The sequence below is a fragment of the Medicago truncatula genome, chromosome 7 (genome assembly GCF_003473485.1).
Source record: "Medicago truncatula cultivar Jemalong A17 chromosome 7, MtrunA17r5.0-ANR, whole genome shotgun sequence".
Taxonomy (NCBI): Eukaryota; Viridiplantae; Streptophyta; class Magnoliopsida; order Fabales; family Fabaceae; genus Medicago; species Medicago truncatula.
In genome coordinates, this window is record NC_053048.1 from 30009460 (window position 1) to 30033829 (window position 24370).

Genomic DNA, 24370 nt, shown 5'->3' on the forward strand with positions numbered 1-24370 from the left:
TTATGGGAGTGAGCGTTTCTTGTTTGGAGAAGAACAATTTTCGCATAATTGAGATGGTTCAATCCGGCTAACCCATTTTTTAGGGTGTGAGTTGAAATTTGGGGTTATCGATTCACGAATGTGTACCGAGTAATTATAATAATTCTTTATTGAAATTTTAAAATAGTTTATGATTATGCATTATGTTAGTCTAAATAATTTATAACATTAAAATATTTCATTAATATTTTCATATTAATCCATCGATATACTTACATATTGTCCTATCAGCCACTATAAGTACTTAGTTACTGTCATACCATGTCCTTTATGAAAAGAGTTAATGTCACCATTGAGAGACTATTTTAACATAAAAAACTATTTTGATTAACAAAGTGCACAATCAATAACTATTTTAAAATTTCGATACATTGAAGGACTATTATGGCTACACATCTAGAGACCAAAATAATTATTAACCCGTTGAAATTTTGAATCCTACCATTCAAGTTGGTTCATCTTGCTTAATTTCACTTTTACATAACAATATTTATTCCAAATATTTCCCTTGACGGGATTTCTTGGAAGCACCTCTTGGTCATAATCCAAGCTACACATGGAGGAGTCTTTGGAGTACCCAATCATTACTTACGTTGGGCTATAGATGGAAGATTGGTAATGGTTCAAAAATAAATGTGTGGTCAATGCCTTGGATTCGCAATCTCCCCTCGCACAAACCTTCAACACCGCCGCCTCCTAACCTTGAAGAGCTCACAGTCAATCAGCTCATGAATCCGGATCTGCTGTCATGGAATTATAACCTGGTGCATTCAATTTTTGACCCCCAAGTGGTTGCAGCTGTGACATCCATTCCCCTTTACACCAGACCGATGGAGGACACTAGATTATGGAAGGTATCAACAGATGGAAAATACACCTTAAAGTTCGCTTATCGCATTTGCGCTGATCTTCTACATTCTTCCACTCATGCGCCATCTAATCCCCCATGGATGACTCTCTGGAACATGAAAATTCCACCACATGTTTGTTCCTTTCTTTGGCGTCTTGCTCATCAATGCCTTCCTACCCGTGTTAATCTCACCACCAGGGGTATACCATGCGATGATACGTGTGTGATGTGTGAATCATTGGCAGAATCACATATGCATCTATTCTTTGTGTGCACTAAAGCTATGGACTGTTGGGATCGTATTAATTTGGAAAACCATATTCGCGAGCTGCTGCACCGGGCTAATGATTTTACTACTATGTTGTTTGATTTTCTTGACAGGTTACCCTCATATCAACAACACGCAGCCGCAATGTTACTTTGGAGTTTGTGGAAGAGTCGTAACATAAAGTTGTGGGATTCTTTAGACACTACTACTGCTTCGACTGTTTCTAGAGCGAAGGATACACTTCACGAATGGAGATGTATGCAACGAGCTAGACCTCAACCTCAAAATCAGGACCACATAATCTCTTGGAAGAAACCTCTAGAAGGTGTCCTAAAGTGTAACATTGATGCCGCAACTTTCAGCCATAACACTGTAACAGGTTTTGGAATGTGCTTTCAAAACTTTAGGGGCCAATTGTTAATGGGGAAATCAGCTCTTCTGCAATCATTTGGTTCTGTCCTAGAAGCTGAAGCTGTTTCTATGCTTGACGCATTACACACAGCAATTGCAGCTGGCTACCATGATGTCATGTTTGAAACGGACAATAAGATTCTCGCTGATGCCATCAACTCTTCTTTTGTTTACCTTAACGAGTTTGGCAGCATTGTATCATAGTGTAGAGATTTATTGTTTAGCAATTCCGACTTTGTAGTGTCGTATGTTCGGAGGCAAGCAAATAGGGTCGCTCACAACATAGCTAGAGCATCCTATTCCCAATCTAGCCCCCATATTTTCTATAATGTACCGCTTACTTTGTATTCTTTGATTATGAATGAAATGCATTAACTTTCCTTTGCTAAAAAAAATAGGTTTAGTTGTTTTCAAGTATAATTGATTTTGCCTCCATAATTGATTCTAGTTAGAGTTAGAAGTTGGGACTTTTGACTTTAGAATTGATTTTGACCCTCAAATTTGTTGTTTACTCACTTTAGAGAAGTGTATCCAAACATAAATCATTTTGACACTCAACTCAGTTTTAGCATGTATTTGATTCTAGTTGTGGACTTTTGTATTTGTTACGCGTACTAGTTTGTGTTTTTGTATTATATTCTTGAGTTGCTGGTAGCTAGTTTTCTATATTTATATGTCTATGCATGTATGAAATTCTATTTGTTTCTATCCTTTAAACCTTAAACTATTATCCTTGTGATAGCATTTTTTATTTCAGTTTTTGCCTTTTAAAAGAATAAAAGATCAAAGATATAAAAAATTTAACACTTTCAAATTCTGTAATTCGAGCAAATGAGCAAAATCTAATAAGTCGATCAAATTGTTGTAAACTTGAAACAAGTCAAACTTAAGTTATAAAAAAATTTGTATCAAACTTGACTCGAATTTTGAACTAAACCAATTCGGACTCTGATTTTTTTATATTTTAATATTGTTGAAATAATTAGAATATATCTTGAGGTATGCTTATATGGCATATACATCCTTATTTTTCATTTAAAAAGACACTCTTATTTATTCAAACTCTGGTTTGTTGAAAATGGTTGTACTCGTCTTTTCTCTATTCTTGTTAGATTTTTTTTTAAGCAACTCTTCTTGTTAGATGGCACTCCTTTATTACAACGTAGAAGAAGTTTAGGAATCATTTGAGTATAACGAAGGATCCGAGTAGTTTTCATTTCTAAGTTGTGTAGCAAGTAGCAAAGAGTATTTTTAGCTTCTCTGTTGTTGAGTAGCTCACAAGTCACGAGTGATATAATTTGGGAGCATACAATGTATGTATGTATGTATGCTTAAAGTGTATTGTTTACACCTTAATTTTTAAAAAGTTGTGATTTTGGCTCCTTAACAAAAAAAAATGCAATTTTGACCCCTAAACGTTGCAAAGTTGTTGAGAAGCCGCCACGTGTCCCAAAACAGGGATCATAATCGCAACTTTTTGAAATGATAAAGGATCAGAAGAGAATATTTCTCTTAAGTTAGAGGGTCAAAATAACATATTTCCTTTTGGGGTTAAATAAGATTAAGTTGTGGGGGCTGTTTTGAGAATTTAGAGAGTTTAGTGGAATAAGTGGAATAAGATAAAGAGGTTTGAGGGAATAAATCGGAGAAAAATAGGTCAGGAAAACATTTTCATGTGAAAACAAGCCTTTGGGGGAGAAAAAGGGAGAAGAGCCAAGGTAGCCAAGTGAAGAACCGGAAAGATCGTAGAGCTTCGTTCATCTAAATTAAGGTAAGGGTGAGACTAACATTCAATAATCTTGAGTCTATGATTCTGAAAATTGTATTTAACATGTTGTAGGTTTAGTTTTTTAGAATTTGAGAATTAGGGTTAAGAGTGATGATTGTGATGATTTTGAATGAAAGTGAAGTTGAATAATATAGGTTGCCCCGAATTTGAAATGAAGTCTGGTATTGAAAGGTCCAGAATTGGTCTTAGGTGTAAACACGAAAGTTGTAGATATGGATGTTAGCTTTCTAATGCCGTTGCTCTGACGTCAAAAAGATTTATAGAACTTGAGTTATGGTTAAATTACTGCACGTAGGTCACAGTGAATTTTTATGAATTTCAGCACAACTTTGTCCGAATTTGAAATGAAAACCGGTATTGATTGGTACAGAATTGGTCTTAGGTGTAAACACGAAAGTTTTAGGTATGGATGTTAGATTTCTAATGCCGTTGGTTTGACTTCAAAAGGATTTATAGAACTTGAGTTATGGTCAAATTACTGCACGTAGGTCACAGTGAATAATTGAATATGATTGATGAATTAGTATATGTATGTATATGTTTGTGAATACTATATTGTTCATGATTGATGAAGTGTTATATGAATGTATATGTTTATGAGTATGATGTTGTTTATGATTGATGAATTAGTATATGTATGTATATGTTGCGAATACGATATTATCCATGATTGATGAAGTGTTATATGTATATATGATGTTTAAGTTGATGTTGATTATCATTTGATGTTGTTATATCTTGAGATGTTTACGTGCTGCCTATGTTGCTGTTGTTGGTTATGTGAAATATTTATATGCGTTATTTGGAAAATGTATGATGTTTAAGTTGTTGATGTTCTTCATTAATATTGTTATGTTGTGCATTGCTTGTATTGTTTCTGTTGTTGTTGTATATTGATCAAGTTGCAGGTGTTGGTCTAAGTTGTAAGTTGCCTTTCCAAAGTATTGGAGTCTTAAGTTGTTAATGTTGTCTAAGTTGTTGAAGTCGTAGTTGAAGCTGTTATTGGTGACTGTTTATGTCCAGGTGTTTTGTAAGAGGCGGTGTACTCTTACGTTGTTATTCTTTAAGAGGTGGTGTACTCTTACGTTGTGGTTTATAAGAGGTGGTGTACTCTTACGTTGTTATTCTTTAAGAGGTGGTGTACTCTTACTTGTCGTTTATAAGAGGTGATGTACCCTTACGTTGTTATTCTTAAGAGGTGGTGTATTCTTACGTTGTCGTATTATAAGAGGTGGTGTACTGTCACGTAGTTGTGTTGTCAGGTTGACATTTTCGTTGATGAATCGTTGAAGTTGTTGATAAAGACAAACCATGGAATATTGATGAATATGTTGTTTCTTATGTTATTATAAGATGGTGAATATGTTGTTGCTTACGTTATTATAAGATGATGAATATGTTGTTTCTTATGTTATTATAAGATGATGCATATGTTGTTCTTTATATGATTATGAGATGATGATTATGTTGTGTTGTTTATATTATTATGAGATGATGATTATGTTGTGTCGTTTATGTTATAAGATGATGTTTATTATGATGTGATGATTTATGTTGTTATATGATGATGGTTATGATTTGATTATTATGTGCTAAGTGATGATGTATATAATGCGATGAATATGAAGTTAATAATAATTAGAAGTTGGTTGAGTTATTAAGAATCATTACATAAAAGATTATTATTATTAATAGATGAAGTTATATATGTTGTTAAATATAATTAATGAATTAAATGTTTGATATTATTGTTTTGTGAAATCTCACCTCTTCTGCTTGGAAATGTTGCTCTTCGTATGAGTAACTTGCAAGTGATCGAGTTTAAGTTGATGTTAGATTGCTGTCGTGAGTGGATTATCTCTCATGTGTGTCTTTAGGTGCTATGATGCGTAACGAGATGGGAACTTTGTTGCATGCTTTTCTATTCGTTACGTAAAACTAATGGAAAGTACCAAAATATGTAACGTAGAGAAGTTAAAGGACCAAAACAAATTAAATTTTAATTAAGGGACCAAAACGATACTACCTGAATAGTTAAGAATTCCATTGTTTGGATGAGGGAATGTTTTAATTAAAGAGTGTGTTTGGATGAGGGAATGTTTTGAGGGAATTAAAATACTTTGATGTGAATTCCATTGTTTGGATAATAATTTGAAGAATTTTCAAAATGATGGAAATTTATGAAGTATTTTGTTCAAGTTAAATTTAAAGAATTTCAAAATTCTTCATTGTTATAATTTTTCAAATTTTGCATTTTGGTCCTCAAATTTCCCAAAATTTTCAATTTGACCCATCAATTTTTTCAAAAAATTATAATTTGACCCCTCAAAATTTTTTAAATTTTCAAATTGACCCATAATTTCATTTTTAAAATTTGGCCCAAAAAAAATAAAATTTATAAAAGTTGCCCAAAAATTATGACAATATATTTTTATTTTATTTCTCCATCCAAACAATAATATTTAGGAATAAAAGCAATTGAATTGAATCATTTGAATTACCTAGAATTCTAAATTCTTTAAAAAATTTCAATTACCCCAAGAGTGTGTTTGGATGAGGTAATTGAGAAATTTTAAAGAATTTAGAATTCTAGGCAATTTAAATGATTCAATTAAATTACTTTCATTTCTCAATTCTTTTGTTGGGATGAAGTAATAAAAAAATTCATTGTCATATTTTTGGGCAACTTTTATAAATTTTAATTTTTTTGGGCCAAATTTGAAAATTGAAATTAGGGGTCAAAATGTAAATTTCAAAAAATTGAGGGGTCAAATTATAATCTTTGAAAAAATTGAGGGACCAATTTACAATTTTTTAGAAATTTATTGGGGTCAATTTGAAATTTTTGGAAAATTTGAGGACCAAAATGCAAAATATGAAAAATAACAACAATGAAGAAATTTGAAATTCTTAGTTTTTAGGTGTCATTTGAAATTCTCTAAATTTAACTTGAACAAAATACTTCATAAATTTCCATCATTTTGAAAATGCTTCAAATTATTATCCAAACAATGGAATTCACCCCAAAGTATTTGAATTCCCTCAAAACATTCCCTCATCCAAACACATTCTAAGGGTGTTGTTTAAGGAATGCATTGTAAGAAATTGTATATTGAAAATAGGGTTAATAGGCTTTTACCCCCCCCCCCCCCCCCTGCCATATGGCATTGTAAGAAATTGCGACCTCAAGAGCATTTTAGAACCATGGTTAAGAGTAATTAATAAATAATAGCAGCTTTTATTTGTTTTTAACCGTGGTTCTAAAATGTTTTTGCAGTCACAATTTTGTTTATAACCTTGATATTGTGGTAAAATACAAACAATTGACCTGACCAAAAAAAAAAAAAATTGCGATCACAATTTGCCGTTGTGATGTCCTTGAAGAAACCTCTAAAATTCTTATATCGGTTGCAGTTGCGGTTTCAGACCGCGATTAAGAATTATGCTCTCTACTTTAAATGTTCCTACTTATTATGAATGAAAATTTAAAGACATAAGCTTCAATATATGACAGGGTATGGGATTCATGTCTCTAAGTGCTGGTCATTCATCATTAAGACCTCCAAGTTGCCCTACTCTTTCGGATTGCATAAAACCGACAGGTGTGCAACTCAGTATCCTATATATCAAATATTGCGTTAAATTACTTTAAATTAATGATAACTAGATGCAAATTCGCGGTAGAATTTAATATAATGATACTATATGTCAAATATTGCGGATTAATATATTGTAGTTAACACTCAAAATAAACGGAATAAAAATAACAAAAAACTAACCTTGGATCATTTTGTCGTTCAATGTTCCACTGATCGAGTAACCATATTGATAGATATTTTAGCAAGTGTACTAAAACTATCGAAGTAATAAAATAAGTTCTATCGAAGTAATAAAATAAGTTCGTATCCACGAGGACTGTGTTAATCTCAACTTAGACAGATGATTAAGCCAGTGAATCCTCTATTGCTTTATGTGAAATAGCTTATCTCTCTTTACTCTCAACACTTATTCAATCTTTACGACAAATTTTGATCAATCTCTTGACTCAAAACCCTTTCCTAAGTTATAACCTTTTAATCTCTTAAACCGATTGAATAACCGCGGAAGCGATGTCAGAACCTTAATTCATATGTCATAACCCTCAATTTCCTATTTCAGGATTAAAAGCTAGGGTTAGTAGTCATTAAATTTCCTAAGATCAATTTATGTGATTGTAAGAAGTTAGGGTTAATAGTCATGCATTGAATAATATTGATAATAAAGAGAGTTTCAACTACTGATTCATATATTACAATAGATTCATCATGGCTCAATCAAAGGAATTAGCTAGACATAATTAAAGAAATAAACTAACATAGTAAAAAAATAAACTGATAGAGCTTCGTCGTTGCCGACTTTACTCATCAATTATTTCTCAATCGCTAGTGTTATTGATGCCTTTCCATGCCCATGTTCCTTTTTCCCATCTCGGGATGCGTGAACTCCCAATTCTTTTCCAAAACTTGATGTTTATGTGCCAAGCGTGAATCCTGTGCCGTCCTCCTTTTTGGTTGCTGGCTTATATTTATATGCCAATAGGTAACGATACCTAATTCTCCCATTTGTTTCTTTCGGGTTAGTAACAACACAAGCCCACTTGCTTTCCTAATATTTTTATTATTCACACCACTCAAAAGCAAAACAATTGTTCACGTGGCTTATCCAATTAATTCATACGTGGCAGTAAATTTATTCAATCATCGTGGCACGTTACACATCCATCGTGCCACGATTTCTCCAGTAGCTAAATTCTTGCATTCTTCTCCAATTTGTGCAGAACTTCTCTTTTATGAATCTTGAGATGATTTAACCATGTATACAAGCAATTGACTCTCTAAATGCCATAAAAATAACGTAATGACGACTGTCATCACATATCCAAGATTGCATTATGATATCCTCCAACCATTTTTCAATGTTTGCGACTCTATCCCTAAATAAGATGTAATTCTTTACTCTCCAAATGCTTCAAGTAGTCGCCAACCATGTTAAGTATCACGCCTTTTTCACGTTCTTACGCTTTAACAGTTCACCGAAGTTGAGAAAGTGTTGAGAAGTCTGACAGTAAAAGAATAATTGCTCTGCAGATACTGTTTCGATGAAGCAAAAAACACACGAACGAGAGTGAGGATCGATGAGGATAATGCGCCTATGGAGTGTTTCTCTAGAAGGAAGTGTATCACGTAAGAGCCTCCCGCAAAACACTTGATGGGACTTCACTCATCTATAATCGACTCAACGCATAATACAAGATTTCCCAGTAAACCCGCTTCTATTGTTTGGAATCAATACTCTGTTTTCGGATTCACTGCTCAACATTTGTACTCTCGTTAGTATTTCTTGCAAATCTGCTATCTGGCTCAAAATAATCATATCAGACTAGTTGGGTTGATTTTCCCATATTGTATCGACCAGACCTAATTCTCCGACCTGAGAACTGTCCCATGTTGTTGCAATTTCATTCTCCCTTTGTCTTGGAAACAAATATAAGGCTCGAAAGTGCTCATTTAAACTCCTATCCCTAACCTATCCTTCCAAAAAGCAATTTGTGTACCATTTCTTAATGAGCTTTGCTATATCAAGCGAATAAAATTGTCCCGAATTCATAGCGAAGGATAAATCAGCCAATGAAAAAAGAGAGTTGTGCAGATATCAAGGGATGGTGGTGAAAATAAAGCTGAAGTACACAATAAAAACCACACACCATTTATGTAAAGAGCTTATAATAACCACAAAGAGCTTACGCAAATAGTTACAAATGAATGGTTAGTTTGTCATTTATGTAACAAAATTATAACCACACACCATTTTCAGCAAAAGCAACATGCATGAAAACCTCCAACGTTTTCTTTTATTAACAAACACTTCCAAAGTTATCCATCTCTCAAAGTCAATTTTAATGGACTTCGTACAAGTAATTTAAAGACAAACCAACACTGACAGAGTCAGAAAAAAATGTTAGGGTGGGCCACTAAAATTAACTTTTGAAAAATTGTTTAAAATCTCGCAAATTAGACCTATAATTGAATTATTTAAATTTTTCAGATGGGCCACTACACCAATTTGCGGGAATTGGGATCAACAGAAACCTAAAACCGACATAAAATTGTATAAAATCTCGCAAAATAGACCTATAATTGAATTATTTAAATTTTCGGGTGGACAACTACACCACTTTGCAGGAATTTGAATCAACCAAAACATAAAACCGACACAAAATTGCATAAAATCTCGCAAAATAGACCAACCAACCATGTTACTAGACGGTAAGATATTTATTATATTGATAAAAATATTTAATGAAAAAGTATAGTTTAAGGGGGAAAGCAAAACATGTGAAAAGTAAATCCTAAATTGACAATTCTATTTCACTTTACATAAATGTTTCATGAAGACACATTTATTAACTATCATCGTTCCATGACAACAAGCTGTTACAAAATTTGCCTATTATTAAAGAGTAAAAAAAAGGAATAATGCAAATCAAAGTAACTAAAATCATGGGCAATGTGAGAAATAATAGGAAATGAGTATGCAAATATGGAGAGATTAGTCAAAACCAATTTAGCTCAAACAATGCACATGTTGGTTAAACAATAAAAGATATTTGCCAAAACAAAAAAATCATCAATTGTAAGTAAAGAGAAAAAACAACGTTAGGAAATGCTCCTTTTCAATAAAAGCTCTAACAAATATTTAATGAAAAAGTATGGTTGAAGGAGGAAGAAACAAAACATGTGAAAAGTAAATCATACTTGCTCAGTGAATCGAGCTTTCTTCAAATGGAGCTTTCTTCAAATCATACTCTGCAGATACTTGCTCAGTAAATCATACTCTGCATATACTGATACACATCTATTTATACTAGTTAGAAGTGTACAGACTCACTGGGCGAATTCATGTTTGCTCGTTGGGCGAAGTGTTTGCTCTCTCAACGAGTCAACTTTAGCCTTTCTCCCTGGAAACTCCTCTCCTTCAGCTCGCCCATTGAATAATTTTGCCCATAAACCCCTAGAATTATCTGACTTTGCTCGCTTAGCGGGGATGTCCTTATGCTCAAATTCTTTGCTTCATTATGAACTAAGTCTTAAACTTGCAAAAGGATTGGAAAATAGAAGCTTACCAACATAAAACTATAAGAAAAAAATCAATTTTAATTTCATTCATTAAACGATTTTTTTTTTGTCAGGTAGTCTAGTGGCTAGAACTCACCTTTTTCAAGATGAATAAATGGGGTGTCCGGGGTTTGAACTCTGGCCCTACATATAATAATACATGTTCATGCCAACTGAGCTATGCTCAAGGGAAATTCATTAAACGATTTATCTCTTGACAAAAAAATAAAAATTAAAAATATATCTAATTTGTAATATACACTAAATATATCGTTTATTAAATGAACTTGAATATAAATTTATGAATTTTCTCCTAAAGGTAGAAATCGAAGGAAGTAACTGATGTACCCAAAGAAAAATGTATTGGTTAATAAATAGGTCTCATGCTTCATTATTTTGTACCCACAATCACAATCTTAATAAATATCCCACGCGACCCACACACACGAAATATAAATAGATAGATACGATAAAATATTCTATTGAATGTCCAGAACTGATTTTATTGATTAGTAGTATATTCTTTGAACAGCTAGTTTGTTATTTCTGTTTAGAACCTTCTATTCTATTTAATCATGACTGTGTAGTTCAATTAGAGTGGTTGGTTGATTTATGACTTTTATTGCTTTCTATTCTAAAGATACAACTTGGTATGTTGTTCTCTGGCAACATCAGTTTAACCTCTTCCTTTTTTCCGTCTCTAATCACTCCGACGACCTATATGGTACTAGCACTTCAGATTGAATGTGTGTCGTCCAACACCAGCACTTTCAATTACATATTTTCATTTTTATTTTCTCAAATTATTACCGGTGTATATGTGTTAATGTTGTGTCCGGTGTCCCTTATGTGTCAGTGCTTCGTAGCACAAAACAAGGAAAATATGTTATCATATTGAAGAATATAAATCTAACTATACAACAGAAACACTAACAAGTTATGTGCAATATGGATCACCAAGATTTGTCATGCTTGATCTGTCTGTTTTCTCTTTCAGCATTATTTTGACTTTTCAGCATTATTGATCTATAGACCAACTTGACATGTATTTTGTTCTGCATGTGACATGTTTCCCGAACATCCATGCAGGTGTGTTCCTTGGGGTATCTTCAAACACGCAATACCAGGTCATCAATGGACTGGAACGTTTGGTAGAAGCATCGCCAATGGCAAAACAGGTTCCACCAGTTGCTCTGGCTTTCACAGTTGGTGTGCGTTTTGCCAACAATGTTTATGGTGGCATGCAGTTTGTTGACTGGGCTAGGTGGAGTGGAGTACAATAGTTTCTTCAATTATCTTGTTTTGTAATGTGTTGTAGTCTTGTAGATGTAATTTTCTAGCCATAAATTTTCTTGAGGTTGAAGCATAAATTTCTACCTGCGGTTCATGGACCTATAATGACCAAAGATTAAGGGTGCGTGGATTGGTTTAGAAAGGTTTTAGGCAATAAATTTAGAGGATGAGCATTTGTTCCCTCTATTTTGGTAATTAACCTTAATGATGAAGTCTAACCATGACAAAGTTCGGCCGAGTGGTACGTAAAATCTGACCAATGATTGTTCCAGTTAGGATTTAAATTTGAATTCTCCCGAACAATTTATCTCTATCTTTCTCTAAAACTCAAGAATTCATTAATCACTTGAGGTGTAACCTACTGCCTTAGTATTAAGAATCATTTGTTGTACACATGTAGCTCTCTCATTAACAAGATAAAGTATGACAAATTCAGTGGTCAATTAACGTGTTAAGCCTTCGTAAATGGTTTAAACTCCATTCTGGTTATTGTTTGCTACTTAGTTAAAGCTTTTAACTTAGCAGCTATTCTGTTAGATTTAGGTGATCGGGTTGACTAAAGAGATAGTTGAGGTAAAAAAATATATGGTAAATATATTTCATGCAATATAGTATCAAACGACTTTGTCAATAATGATATTGCACCATACACAAATATATTTTCCAGCGTTATATCAATAAATTTCATCATATATCATTTGATTTAATGGTGAGATTTATTGATCAAATGATGAAAATTAAGTTGTGCGTTATTACACTGTAGAATTGACCCAATAAAAATTAGTGGAGATGGATTGCCAATTTTATTTAGTGAAGATCTTGTGTAATGTGGGGAAAATGGTGAGAAACAGACTACCAATAGACAATGTCCATGATAAACTATTAGGCTAAATTGTATTTTTGGTCCCTTAACTATTTAGGTAGTATCGTTTTGGTCTTTTAATTAAAATTCGATTCATTTTGGTTCTTTAACTTCTCTCCGTTACATATTTTGGTCATTTCCATTAGTTTTAATTCAAAAACGTTAGATTTTCTTCATTTTCTTCTGGAATTTTTCTGGGATTCTTATTGTTGAAGGTTGATGAAGAAAACCTAACGTTTTTAAATTAAAACTAACGGAAAAGACCAAAATGTGTAATAAAGAGAAGTTAAGGGACCAAAATAAATCGAATTTTAATTAAGGGACCAAAGCGAAACTACCTAAATAGTTAAGGGACCAAAAATGCAATTTAGCCAAACTATTATCACGGGTTTTTAAAAATATAGTAAGATACATACATGGTTTAATTAAACACACTATTCACCCCATAAGCTTGCAAAAGTAGCGACTTTGGCTCCTTAAAAAAAATGGTAAAAGTGACTCCCCATGTTTAAGGAAATGTGTTATTTTGACCCTCTAACTTAAGGGAAATATGCTCTTTTGGTATCTTATCTTTTCAAAAAGTTGTGATTATGACCTCTGTTTTGGGACACGTGGCGGCTTCTCAACAACTTTGCAACGTTTAGAGATCAAAATTGCATTTTTTTTTTGTTAAGGATCCAAAATCACAACTTTTTAAAAATTAAGGTATCAAAAATACAGTTAAGCATACACACATACATACATTGTATGCTCCGAAATTATATCACTCGTGACTTGTGAGCTACTCAACAACAGAGAAGCTAAAAATACTCTTTGCTAGTTGCTACACAACTTAGAAAAGAAAACTACTCGGATCCTTCGTTATACTCAAATGATTCCTAAACTTCTTCTACGTTGTAATAAAGGAGTGCCATCTAACAAGAAGAGTTGCTTAAAAAAAAATCTAACAAGAATAGAGAAAAGACGAGTACATCCATTTTCAACAAACCAGAGTTTCAATAAATAAGAGTGTCTTTTTAAATGAAAAATAAGGATGTATATGCCATTTAAGCAGACCTCAAGATATATTCTAATTATTTCAACAATATTAAAATATAAAAAAATCAGAGTCTGAATTGGTTTAGTTCAAAACTGGAGTCAAATTTGATACAAATCTTTTTATAGCTCAAGTTTGACTTGTTTCAAGTTTACAACAATTTGGTCGACTTGTTAGATTTTGCTCATTTGCTCGAATCAAATAATTTGAAAGTGTTAAATTTTTTATATCTTTGATCTTTTATTTTTTTAAAAGGCAAAAACTGAAATAAAAAATGTTATCACAAGGATAATAGTTTAAGGTTTAAAGGATAGACACAAAGAGAATTTCATACATGCATAGACATATAAATATAGAAAACTACTCCATCCGTCCCTTAATAAATGACCTAGTTGACAATATACATTATTGACTTTACATACTTTGACCATACTTTCCTACTAATTTACAAAGATAAATAATATCATGTAAGATGTTGTTGGATTCGTCACGATGAATATTTTTAAAATATTAAATTTTTATAATTTTTTTTAGTAGAGAATTGAAGATATCAAAGATAAAACATATGCATTGATACGTGTGTCAGAGTCAACTAGGTCACTTATTTAGGGACGGAAGGAGTAGCTACCAACAACTCAAGAATATAATACAAAAACACAAACTAGTACGAGTGACAAATACAAAAGTCCACAACTAGAACCAAATACATGTTAACACTGAGTTGAGTGTCAAAATGATTTATGTTTGGATACACTTCAATAAAGTGAGTAAACAACAAATTTGAGGGTCAAAATCAATTCTAAAATCAAAAGTCCCAACTTCTAACTCTAACTAGAGTCAATTATGGAGGGAAAATCAATTGTACTTGAAAACTCTAAATCTGAGTTATTAACTCTAAAACTGAGTTAATAATTATTTTGGCCTCTAGATGTGTAGCCATAATAGTCCTTCAATGTATCAAAATTTTAAAATAGTTATTGATTGTGCACTTCGTTAATCAAAATAGTTTTTTATGTTAAAATAATCTCTCAATGGTGACATTAACTCTTTTCATAAAGGACATGGTATGACAGTAACTAAGTACTTATAGTGGCTGATAGGACAATAAGTAAGTATATCGATGGATTAATATGAAAATATTAATGAAATATTTTAATGTTATAAATTATTTACACTAACAAAATGCATAATCAGAGACTATTTTAAAATTTCAATAAAGAATTATTATAATTACTCGGTACACATTCGTGAATCGATAACCCCAAATTTCAACTCACACCCTAAAAAATGGGTTAGCCGGATTGATCCATCTCAATTATGCGAAAATTGTTCTTCTCCCAACAAAAAACGCTCTCTCCCATAAAAATTTACCAAAATACCCTCCATGTGAGTTAACTCACGTTTGGTAAGTTGAAGTATAACCTACATGAGTTAACTCATGCTGGGGTTATAATCTACATGAGCTAACTCACGTTGGGTTATACCCAAGTGAGTTCACTCACATGAAATGTATCATTATAGCGAACGTAACTTAAGTCACAATGAGTTTAACACATGCGTGACTTAAGTCACATGGATATGCATGTAAACAAAACCCATACCCGTGGATACCCTCTCGAACCAAACTCAATTTGACGGGTTTTCCCCGCTTTGACTGGGTTTGGGTTTTTCCCGATTTCAAAACACGGGTTTGGGATGGGTAATGGGGATATATGTACCCACTTCGAACCCATACCCAAACCCGTCCCGAATGTAAAAAAATCAATTTACTACCCGTTTTGTATAAATAAAAACCCAAACTCTAAATCATTTCACTCACATAGTCAGAGTCCCAGTGTTTCAGATGACACTCATTTATTACAGTTCTCACTATTTTCATTTCATATCTCACATTATCGACCTCTCTTTTCTTAATAACCATAGTCATTGATCGTCATCATCTATTTGCTAGATAATGCATTACAACATATTGCTCGACGCTGCTAAATACTTTTATTTTTATAAAAAAATATTCACTGCGGGGATGAGGATGAGGCGGGGATACCCGAACCCGTCAGAGACGGGGATGAGATTCGATTTCTCATACCCGCTGGATATGGGTAGGGTATGCCTACACATGGCGGGTATTTTTGTTAGTTTGTATGAGAGTGAGCATTTTTTGTTGGGAGAAGAGCAATTTTCCAACTATGCCGGCCTATTCTTTAGGAGTTACCTATTAGCTTTTGCCAACCAGAAGATCTTGAAGTTGCGTGTAGAAGAGCAAGGATGACCATCATCCATGTTGTTTACCTGCCTCCAAAAATCTTTGCAACTATATAGTGCAAAATAAATAAAGGAGTAATTTTCTTTTTGAGGGAATTTAAAGGAGTAATTTTGAAAATTATAAAAGGTGAGTTTTTTTAAAGTATGAAATTACATTATTTGGGATGATATTTCGAGAAATGTTATTTTCATCTTCACAAGTTTTGTTCTTCATATTTATTTTTGGGTACAATTTGTTCTTCATATTTTGTCCATATTGAACACAATTTTAACATTTTCTTCACATTTTTTAAGCATAATATGGGCATACATGAGTGCGACATAATATATGGACATATTTTAAATATAAAATGTTCATAACCTTGATACAAATATGAATATAAACTTGCCATTTGAGATAAAAAAAAAAAAAGAAACAATTTTGTTTAGAAGGATGAAAACATCTTTTTTAGAGATGAAATTCAAAACTCACTATATCTTTAAGGGAAAAAAAATACATATTTATCTCTTATATCTACCGTACAATCTAAGTACTCTGCACCAAAGCTCATTTATTAATAAGGTTCCATAACATCTTCACGAGAAATAAATATCATATTTTGACAGCTTGTGCGACAAGATATTGTAATAAACAAATTCACCTTTTTAAAACGGTTTCAAGTCATTACTTCTATTTGATTGTAAATAAGAATTTGCCAAAAGATAATTATTATAATTACTAGTTACAAACCCGTGCTTCACACGGGTTGAATAACATATCTTATAAAAATAATTGTTCTAAAGGAAAAATGAGCAAATTAAGAAATATTGCACAAACATTAGAAATATTTATCAAAGTCTTACCAAGTCTTGATTCATGAAAATAACATATATTTTGTTCATGAGAACAAAAAAAAAAACATAATAATTAAGATTAAACTAATTGGAACCAATGAAGTGTAAATTACGATTACATATTAGCTATCATTATAAAAGCGAGCGCTACTGTCATAGAGTTACAAAAAAGGGGTTAACACCAATATTCACATCCTACAAAATGAACCAAAGAAACAACATCCCCAAGTGAAGATAGTTTAGGATTAGAGTTAAGGTGATTCATCAAAGTGGTGTATATTGAACAACGAAAATTAGTCCACAAGAGTTTGTATGATTCTACGAAAAAGGGGTTAACACCAATATTCACATCCTAAAAAATGAACCAAAGAAACAACATCCCCAAATGAAGATAGTTTAGGATTAGAGTTAAGGTAATTCGTCAAAGTGGCATATATTGAACAACGAAAATTAGTCCAGAAGAGTTTGTATGATTCTATTTGAATTTGTGTCTTCAACACGGGCGTCCATCATGTATTATTTTGGTAGCTGATATATTTTCTGACAGCTTCATCTTAACATGTTTTATTTACTTGAATTAATCTCTTTACCTTTGGTGCCTTTTTATTAGACAAAAAAAAACTTGCAAGTTTTAGAATATTTCATGCTTCTAGATACTATATATCACTTAAAATTCATTTATAGCTTCTGCACAACCAGAAAAATTCAAGTAGTAAAAATATTCATTTCATCAATGATATTACAATTATATAAAGAATTCAAGTTCCACAAACCAATTGTTCACAATGCTTAAAGAATACAATATAATATCTCAAGTGATCTATCTATTTATGAATGAATATTTTTTGATTCAAGTAGGATCAAATTCAAACTCATGACTTCTAATTGAATCAACAACAATCACATTATTACTAACGTCCTTGATAGATTAATTGTTCCAAATTCAGCTCACCAAGCTTGATTATCATCTTGATTGTGATGAGTTGTGTTTTTGTGTACCGCATCAAAAACCTCTCTATATAGCTGTTTCAGTGCAGGTTTTGATAATTTGCTCTCAGCTGCTTCATGATAATCAGCTTGCTTTCTTTTGAGTTTATCCATTTGCTTTTTTAGCTTTTCGTAATCTGTGCACTTTTGTAAAATTATCCTGCACAAGAAATATAAAATCATGAAGTTATCCTCCCCTAAAGTTGCAACAGGAGCTTTTGTAACTGAAGAAATTAAGTTATATGGGATGCAAAAGATCTAACAAAAAAAATTATCTTTGATGGACTTGGTTCAAAAAGTAAGACTTTCATGCATTATAATTACTCTTGTGGATTAGCCGTTAACAACTTGCATATATTCTATAATATCAAGCACATAGCACTATATTCTATAATGTCAAGTTGTATATTTAATTGTAACCAGCTATAACTGCCTCCAAGTATGTGGGGGAAATTAAAAAATGAAAGAGAATTAAAGGAAAGAAATTAGAACTCCAACAATGTACCTTTATATCTTGTTTTGATATCCTTGCTGACCAATAAGTTCATTGTTTGTTTGAGATTTGGTATGAGGTCTAATACACTGAAACCTTTATGTTAGCTCAATTAAAAGCCAACGACATACACACAAGCAATATATAATTATCACGCAAACAAACATAAAAACACCGCTTCTTATTTGAAAAATGAATTAAACAAATTTATGAAAACACCATGAACGGCTTTAGATTGTTGCTCCCTTAGTTGTAGTCTTCTTAATATACATATAAAAGATTCAATAAAAGAGGCAATAAGATGGATCTTTGAGTAATAGAAAGGTATAACCTGGTTATAACAATGGTCCTGTAAAGAGATTTTTTAACCTGGGAAAGTTTCGATCAAGACTTTAATCCCAATGTAGCTCATGACATGGAGATCCTGCAATCATATATGACAGCAGGCATTCTGTAATATGCTGGCACACTTGCTGGAAAAAAACATTTGTCTCACTCCTTCAGCCTTGATAATGGGGAAAATGATACCTGATGCACCCTGAAATATCATGGAAAAATAAATATTTGATTCAAAAATTCAGAATTTGTTGTAGTACCAGCCAATAACTACTAATATTTGATGAGAATGTGGTAGAAAATAATTAAATGTAATGTTTGAAATTGATACATCCTAAGGTAAGTTTGATCTTTATAGATACATTTTTTTCAGTTATATACATAGCTTATACTTGAGCACTTACTCGATACGCGCTTAATTAATTCAGAAAAGTACTCACAGAAATCAATCTAGCTCCGATCCACATTCATTTTGGAGAAGGAAACGGTATCAAGAGGCGGCCAACACCGTATACAGCCAGCGCGAAGAAATGTAGAACCAAGCTCAATGGACGCGAATTCAGACCGGAGAGTAGAGCTATTGGTCCGTCTGAGCAAACACCTCCAAGGCTCAAATAATCAAAACATGTTGGGTGCATTTCAATGCAAGCTGGATCAGGAGATGCACCAAACACTTTGTGCAATGTACCTACTAATGTGTTTATTGTAGATGCCACTGGCTGCAAATAGAATCAAGCAAAGATTACAAAGCACATTAACTCATGAACTTATATATGCAAAAAATAACAGTAAATTTCAGCATGAAGAAAAAAGTGTTTGATATAACACTTACTGATCCATGCCATTCAGCACGGTACACTGTCCCAAATGATCCTGCATAAATAAAAGAACAGCAAAAATTAGAGCCATCGCGTCATTTATGCTCCTCCTTCAAAACTGCAAAGCATGAGAAACAGAAAATTTACCAGCACCAATGCGTTCTTTGATCCGCAGTTCATCCCATGATATCTCAAGCCAGTCCATTGCTAGTGACAATTTAAGATTCACATATTTTGGAATATCCCCAACACCCTGGTTATAAAGTCGATTTTCTACTTGTTCCTACTTTGACTGGATACCATTTACCACTAAACTTCCCTTTGCAATGATCTCACTGTAAGAAATTTCTTGGACTACAACTGAATCTTTACCAACAAATGGAATGTCATGTAATAATGCTTCAGAGGCTGGGCGAAGAGCTTCAAAAACACCTTCACAAGTAGAAGGAAAAATTAGCAAGCGTAAATTTTGCAGATTGATGTCGCTGCCTTTCAAGCCAAAAGGAATTACAGGTGGTTCTGTACCTTCAGAAGTTTTATCAACTGAAGCATAAATCAAGTCATTGTTATTTTTGAGCAAATCAGTTTCTTTATTTGATTGATCTATCTGTACGCGACCTGTAAAAGATTGAGTAACAACTAAGACCAACTTCAAAATCTGACTAATCAGCCATACTCCTAATGAAAGCAAAATGATGCCTATCCTTGTATGATCTAAGGATAGGTATCATTTTTAAACTTCCTAATCATCCATACTCCAAATGAAACTTTTGGGGCAATGGAGAATGAAACATGAGGCTAAAACTTGATTGATGATTGAATAGATCAATTTACACATGCACATCACAGTGACGTTTGTATGAATCTGCATAATTTGCAATGAAGTACAATTCATACTGAAGAAACCACTTGGTAAAACTATTTATACCCTACTATAAATAGGGTTCAAATAATATATGCACCTAAATAATAAAAAAATGCATCAATGCAACATATATGCTAAACTTGAAACACTCCAATATAGTTGATTAATATGTTACTGAACATTCTCTTTTTATTCAAGTTAGAAAGAAATTTATATTGCTTGCAAGAATTGAAAATAAAGAGTAGAAAGTAAGGGAAGATTCAAAGGAAGCATTAACAGGACTTTCAAGAGGTTCAAACTTGATCACTTAGGTGAAATAAAAGTTGATCACTACAGCTCATTATGATCTCCAAATCAACATAACATAGTCCTACACTGTCCGTGAAAGTTGAGGAGATAAATCAAGAACTATTACCTGGTAATTCATAAAGGTTTCAATCAGCTCCACAGTTTGATAGGAGCCAAGCAATGTAGACTGGTACCTAGATTCAGAGAATTATCCATATGTTAGATAAGTGATTACAAATAACACATTGAAATTTGAACCAAATCAAATTGTGTTTATCAAACCACTGAAATTAGAAAGACTCATACATATGTAAAGTGTTACTTAAATCATACGTACCATCCAACGGTATTATTGTCCACATTGACCTCTCAAAAGCACCTCATCATTTCAAGCTGGTAATTGGCACCATCAGCTTCAATTTCCTCGTCTTCTTCCCTCATCTGCAAATTTTAGAAATAGATATGATGAAAACTTAATGAGTCAATGTTAGCTAATTTCGAAATTGAGAAACAAAATAAACAAATAAAAAAATTGATTTTGAAAATTAATATTTATATATCAATCAACTCAGAGAGTCATCTGAATTCCAAATAGGTGAAATTGCATCTTATATTCAATAAGGAATCAAGCATGTACCTCTCTTTGTAAAGCCTCATCAAGTTCTTGCTTATAATCTGTTGCTTCTCATCTGCAGAACTAAAATATATTAGAAGATAGATGAGAATGATAAAATTTGCATCGTCGTGAAATGAATAATTTGCACGTAACTGTAATAAACATAAATCAACTAAAATTGGCTGCTCTTTGGTATAAGTTTTGACTAAAACCTTGAAGTTGAATTTTTATCATCACGTGTCAGCAACATTTCCTTTTTCACCTAAAATTGCAAACGCACAAAGTCAGATGTGGCACAGCAGAATAATTTCAAAGACTGAAAATGAGGATCATTGAGAGAAAATGCATCTTCCAAATCAGGTCCAACCATTAATTAGCGCAAGAACAACTTTCAACAGTTGTGCGATGTCCCAAATAATGAGTAGAAAAATGGAAGGAGGTTAAAATGTTGACAAACTCACAATTTGGGGAAATGCTGCTCTGAGTTGTGCAAGCCTACGTTTACCACCATAAATCTCACCAGCTGCAATATATATCAGTGTCTCCCTACCAAAACCTAAGGCTAGAAGAACTAAGGCCGCCTCTTCTGGTGTCAAAGGACATAGACCCTGTGATCTCCTCTCTTCAGAAATTATCTCCTTTTCTCTCCACCAAGGGAATGCACATACCTGAATTACACAAAGGGACAAAGTGTAATCAAAGTGTAATTCATGTGATACATAACCACTACTCTCATATCCAAAAGGTTTCTCTATCAAAAGCACAAGTAACTATCATTTACTAATATGAGGAACATATCCTGTTATTCAGAAACCGAGAGGATCCAAATCCCTCTTAACCTCAATAATGACAGAAGCAAGAATGAATTAGAAGCCGATACATAGAGCCAAACATGAAACATAAAAATACCTCAATCTTTTAAGCTCTTCGGCTTCTTTCTTTGAACAACCGTGGGTAAAACCTGAGAAAGCCAACATGTCCATCTCATATCTAAGATGCAGTGCCACAAAAGGTCCCTTCTCGTGAAGCATCTGAATCAATTTTCGCCCTAAATTCTCAATTTGAGGAGTGAATTTAATAGCCTGGTAATTGACACGACACCTGAGTTTCTGTAGATCAAGTGGGAGACCAGACCGTTATTTGCTAGATATGCATCAGTTCTGTTGAAGTGTAACACCTTGTGCTTTCCATAAAGTGGCAGAATCTGCAGTGTAACCCCCTTATCATATTGCTTGATGTTGTACGCAATATGATAAGTCATAACCCATGTTTATTCTAGCACAATCAATAGCACCACTATGAAGCCAAATCCAAAAAAGAACACAAAAGGAAAACACCTTGATACCTCTAAATGAAGCAAGCCTTGACTGATAAGGTGGTTTGCAAACCTTGTAAAACAAAGACCTGTCCTGCCAGCAGGTTAATACACAACCATTTTCTTCAGTTCAAAATATATAGCCAATGTAAGATGGAGATCAGACCATATAGCCTAGAGTATGGTCGTGCATGATGAAGAGGGTTTCAAGCTGCAACCTTGTCTTCACTACAAAAAAAGGATTTGTGCACAAGCAAACCTAACAACAGCTGAAGGAAACCAAAATGACTGTAACTTCAGTTTTGACACATTCATGAATTTGCCACAGTAAAAAGATTCCAAAACTCTATACCATAATTTTTGGGAAATCTCTATACTATAAAACTCAATACAATCTAAAAACTGGAATTGTCCTTAAAGGAACAACACAACCAAACATAGAGCAACACAACACAAATGCATGTACTTGTTCAACTCAAGGAAAAATATAATCTATCCAAATCACCAAACAGAATCAGAACTATACATTAGAACATCAAACCAAATGGAACTCATGTTAATCAGTTCAAAAATACATTTATTCTTTATATCATTTGCATCTTAACAATCATGGAAAATCATTTTATTATCTTAACTCATGTTGAAACTCTTGTTATTCAAAAATAAAGTAAATGCAACATACTTCTGAACACATTTTAGTTAAACCTCATTGAAGCAATCCTAAAAGTTCAGATACTATGAAGTTACCAAAGCAGCTGAGAAAATCAGATACTAAATTTTACTCTTCCAATTTATATTTCGATTATCAACTAAATGCATCACTTGATCCATCATATATTGCTACTGGAAATTGAAAAACACAAACACGGGAAACACTAAAAAGAGATTACAAATATTGAAACACTTGACCTTCATGGATATATATTTTTGCTTCTTTAAGAGGAAACTCTATTAGCTTCAAACACTGCATCTTTGTTTCCGGTTATTGTTCCTTTCCACAAGAATATGTTGTCTTCCTCAGGAAAAGCAGATATACCAGAATCTTAATGCATTTTAGGTTCCCAACAAAACTGCGACCACAACCACAATTTAAAACAATGATGACAATCCAGTCCTGCAATCAATAATTTTAGTTTAGATCGCTAAAGATGCATATAAACAAACCATACTGAAGGAAATTTACCTGAAAACTTGTTATTCATCAAAACAATTTCACTTAAATTTGTTGAATAACCAATTTCTGAAGATAATTCACCACTGAAAACCTACCAACTTGGGTGAAATGTTTATGCCAGTAGTTATTTTTAATGGAAATGCATACAAAAAATTGTAAATCCCTCTTATTTGAAAAATTCTTATTATTATTATCACTCCCTTCACTAAAAAACATAACAAATTTAATTTGAATGAATATAAAAAATTAGAAGGTTTGAAATTGCAGTAACAAATTTTCACTATTTTACTAATTACACAATGAAACTAATTACCTTTTCAATTGATCAAACTCAATTGCCCTGATCTGATACTTTCCAATGTATTCATCAAATATTGGTTGTGTAGTAGTTCTAAATTCTAATTATCCCAGAAATTTGTCAGTGCACAAAAACAAAAACACCACTAAACAATAATCATCTAATAAAAACACAAAGTTCCCCATATGATCACTGAATTAAAATTAAAACTACTTCTGATTAAATCAGAATTTTGTATAATAGAGGAACATATGTGATAATAAACAAAATTTGCTCAATTTATTAATCAGAATTCGTAATTGACATATCTGAGATAGAATTAGACACATTACCTTCACATTTAGGAAGCTTCTAATCTCTTTAACATTGAAGAGAAACAACT

At 32.7% G+C, this 24370-nt stretch overlaps 1 protein-coding gene across 18 annotated transcripts; it reads right to left on the minus strand.

Moving 5' to 3' along the window:
* Positions 1-17523: 17523 nt before the first annotated feature.
* On the minus strand, positions 17524-24370 carry LOC25498631 (squalene monooxygenase SE1). 18 transcript variants are annotated; one of them, XR_003007067.2, is made up of 16 exons: positions 24321-24370; positions 24004-24088; positions 23426-23630; positions 22683-22785; positions 22111-22605; positions 21663-21869; positions 21355-21463; positions 21223-21274; positions 20923-21026; positions 20713-20779; positions 19958-20050; positions 19580-19864; positions 19447-19487; positions 19055-19333; positions 18291-18816; positions 17524-17945 (listed from the first exon to the last, which is right to left on the minus strand). XR_003007067.2 is itself a non-coding variant. In XM_039827682.1 (5 exons), exons 1-3 carry the CDS (start codon positions 19635-19637, stop codon positions 19082-19084), a joined length of 351 nt encoding a protein of 116 aa, XP_039683616.1. In that variant the 5' UTR covers positions 19638-19951; the 3' UTR covers positions 17556-17945; positions 18291-18816; positions 19055-19081. The 18 variants fall into 18 exon arrangements, 1 of the variants encoding a protein (XP_039683616.1); XR_003007080.2 differs by having other exon boundaries at positions 22111-22405; positions 22547-22605; positions 22683-23630; XR_003007076.2 differs by having other exon boundaries at positions 22111-22432; positions 22547-22605; positions 22683-23630.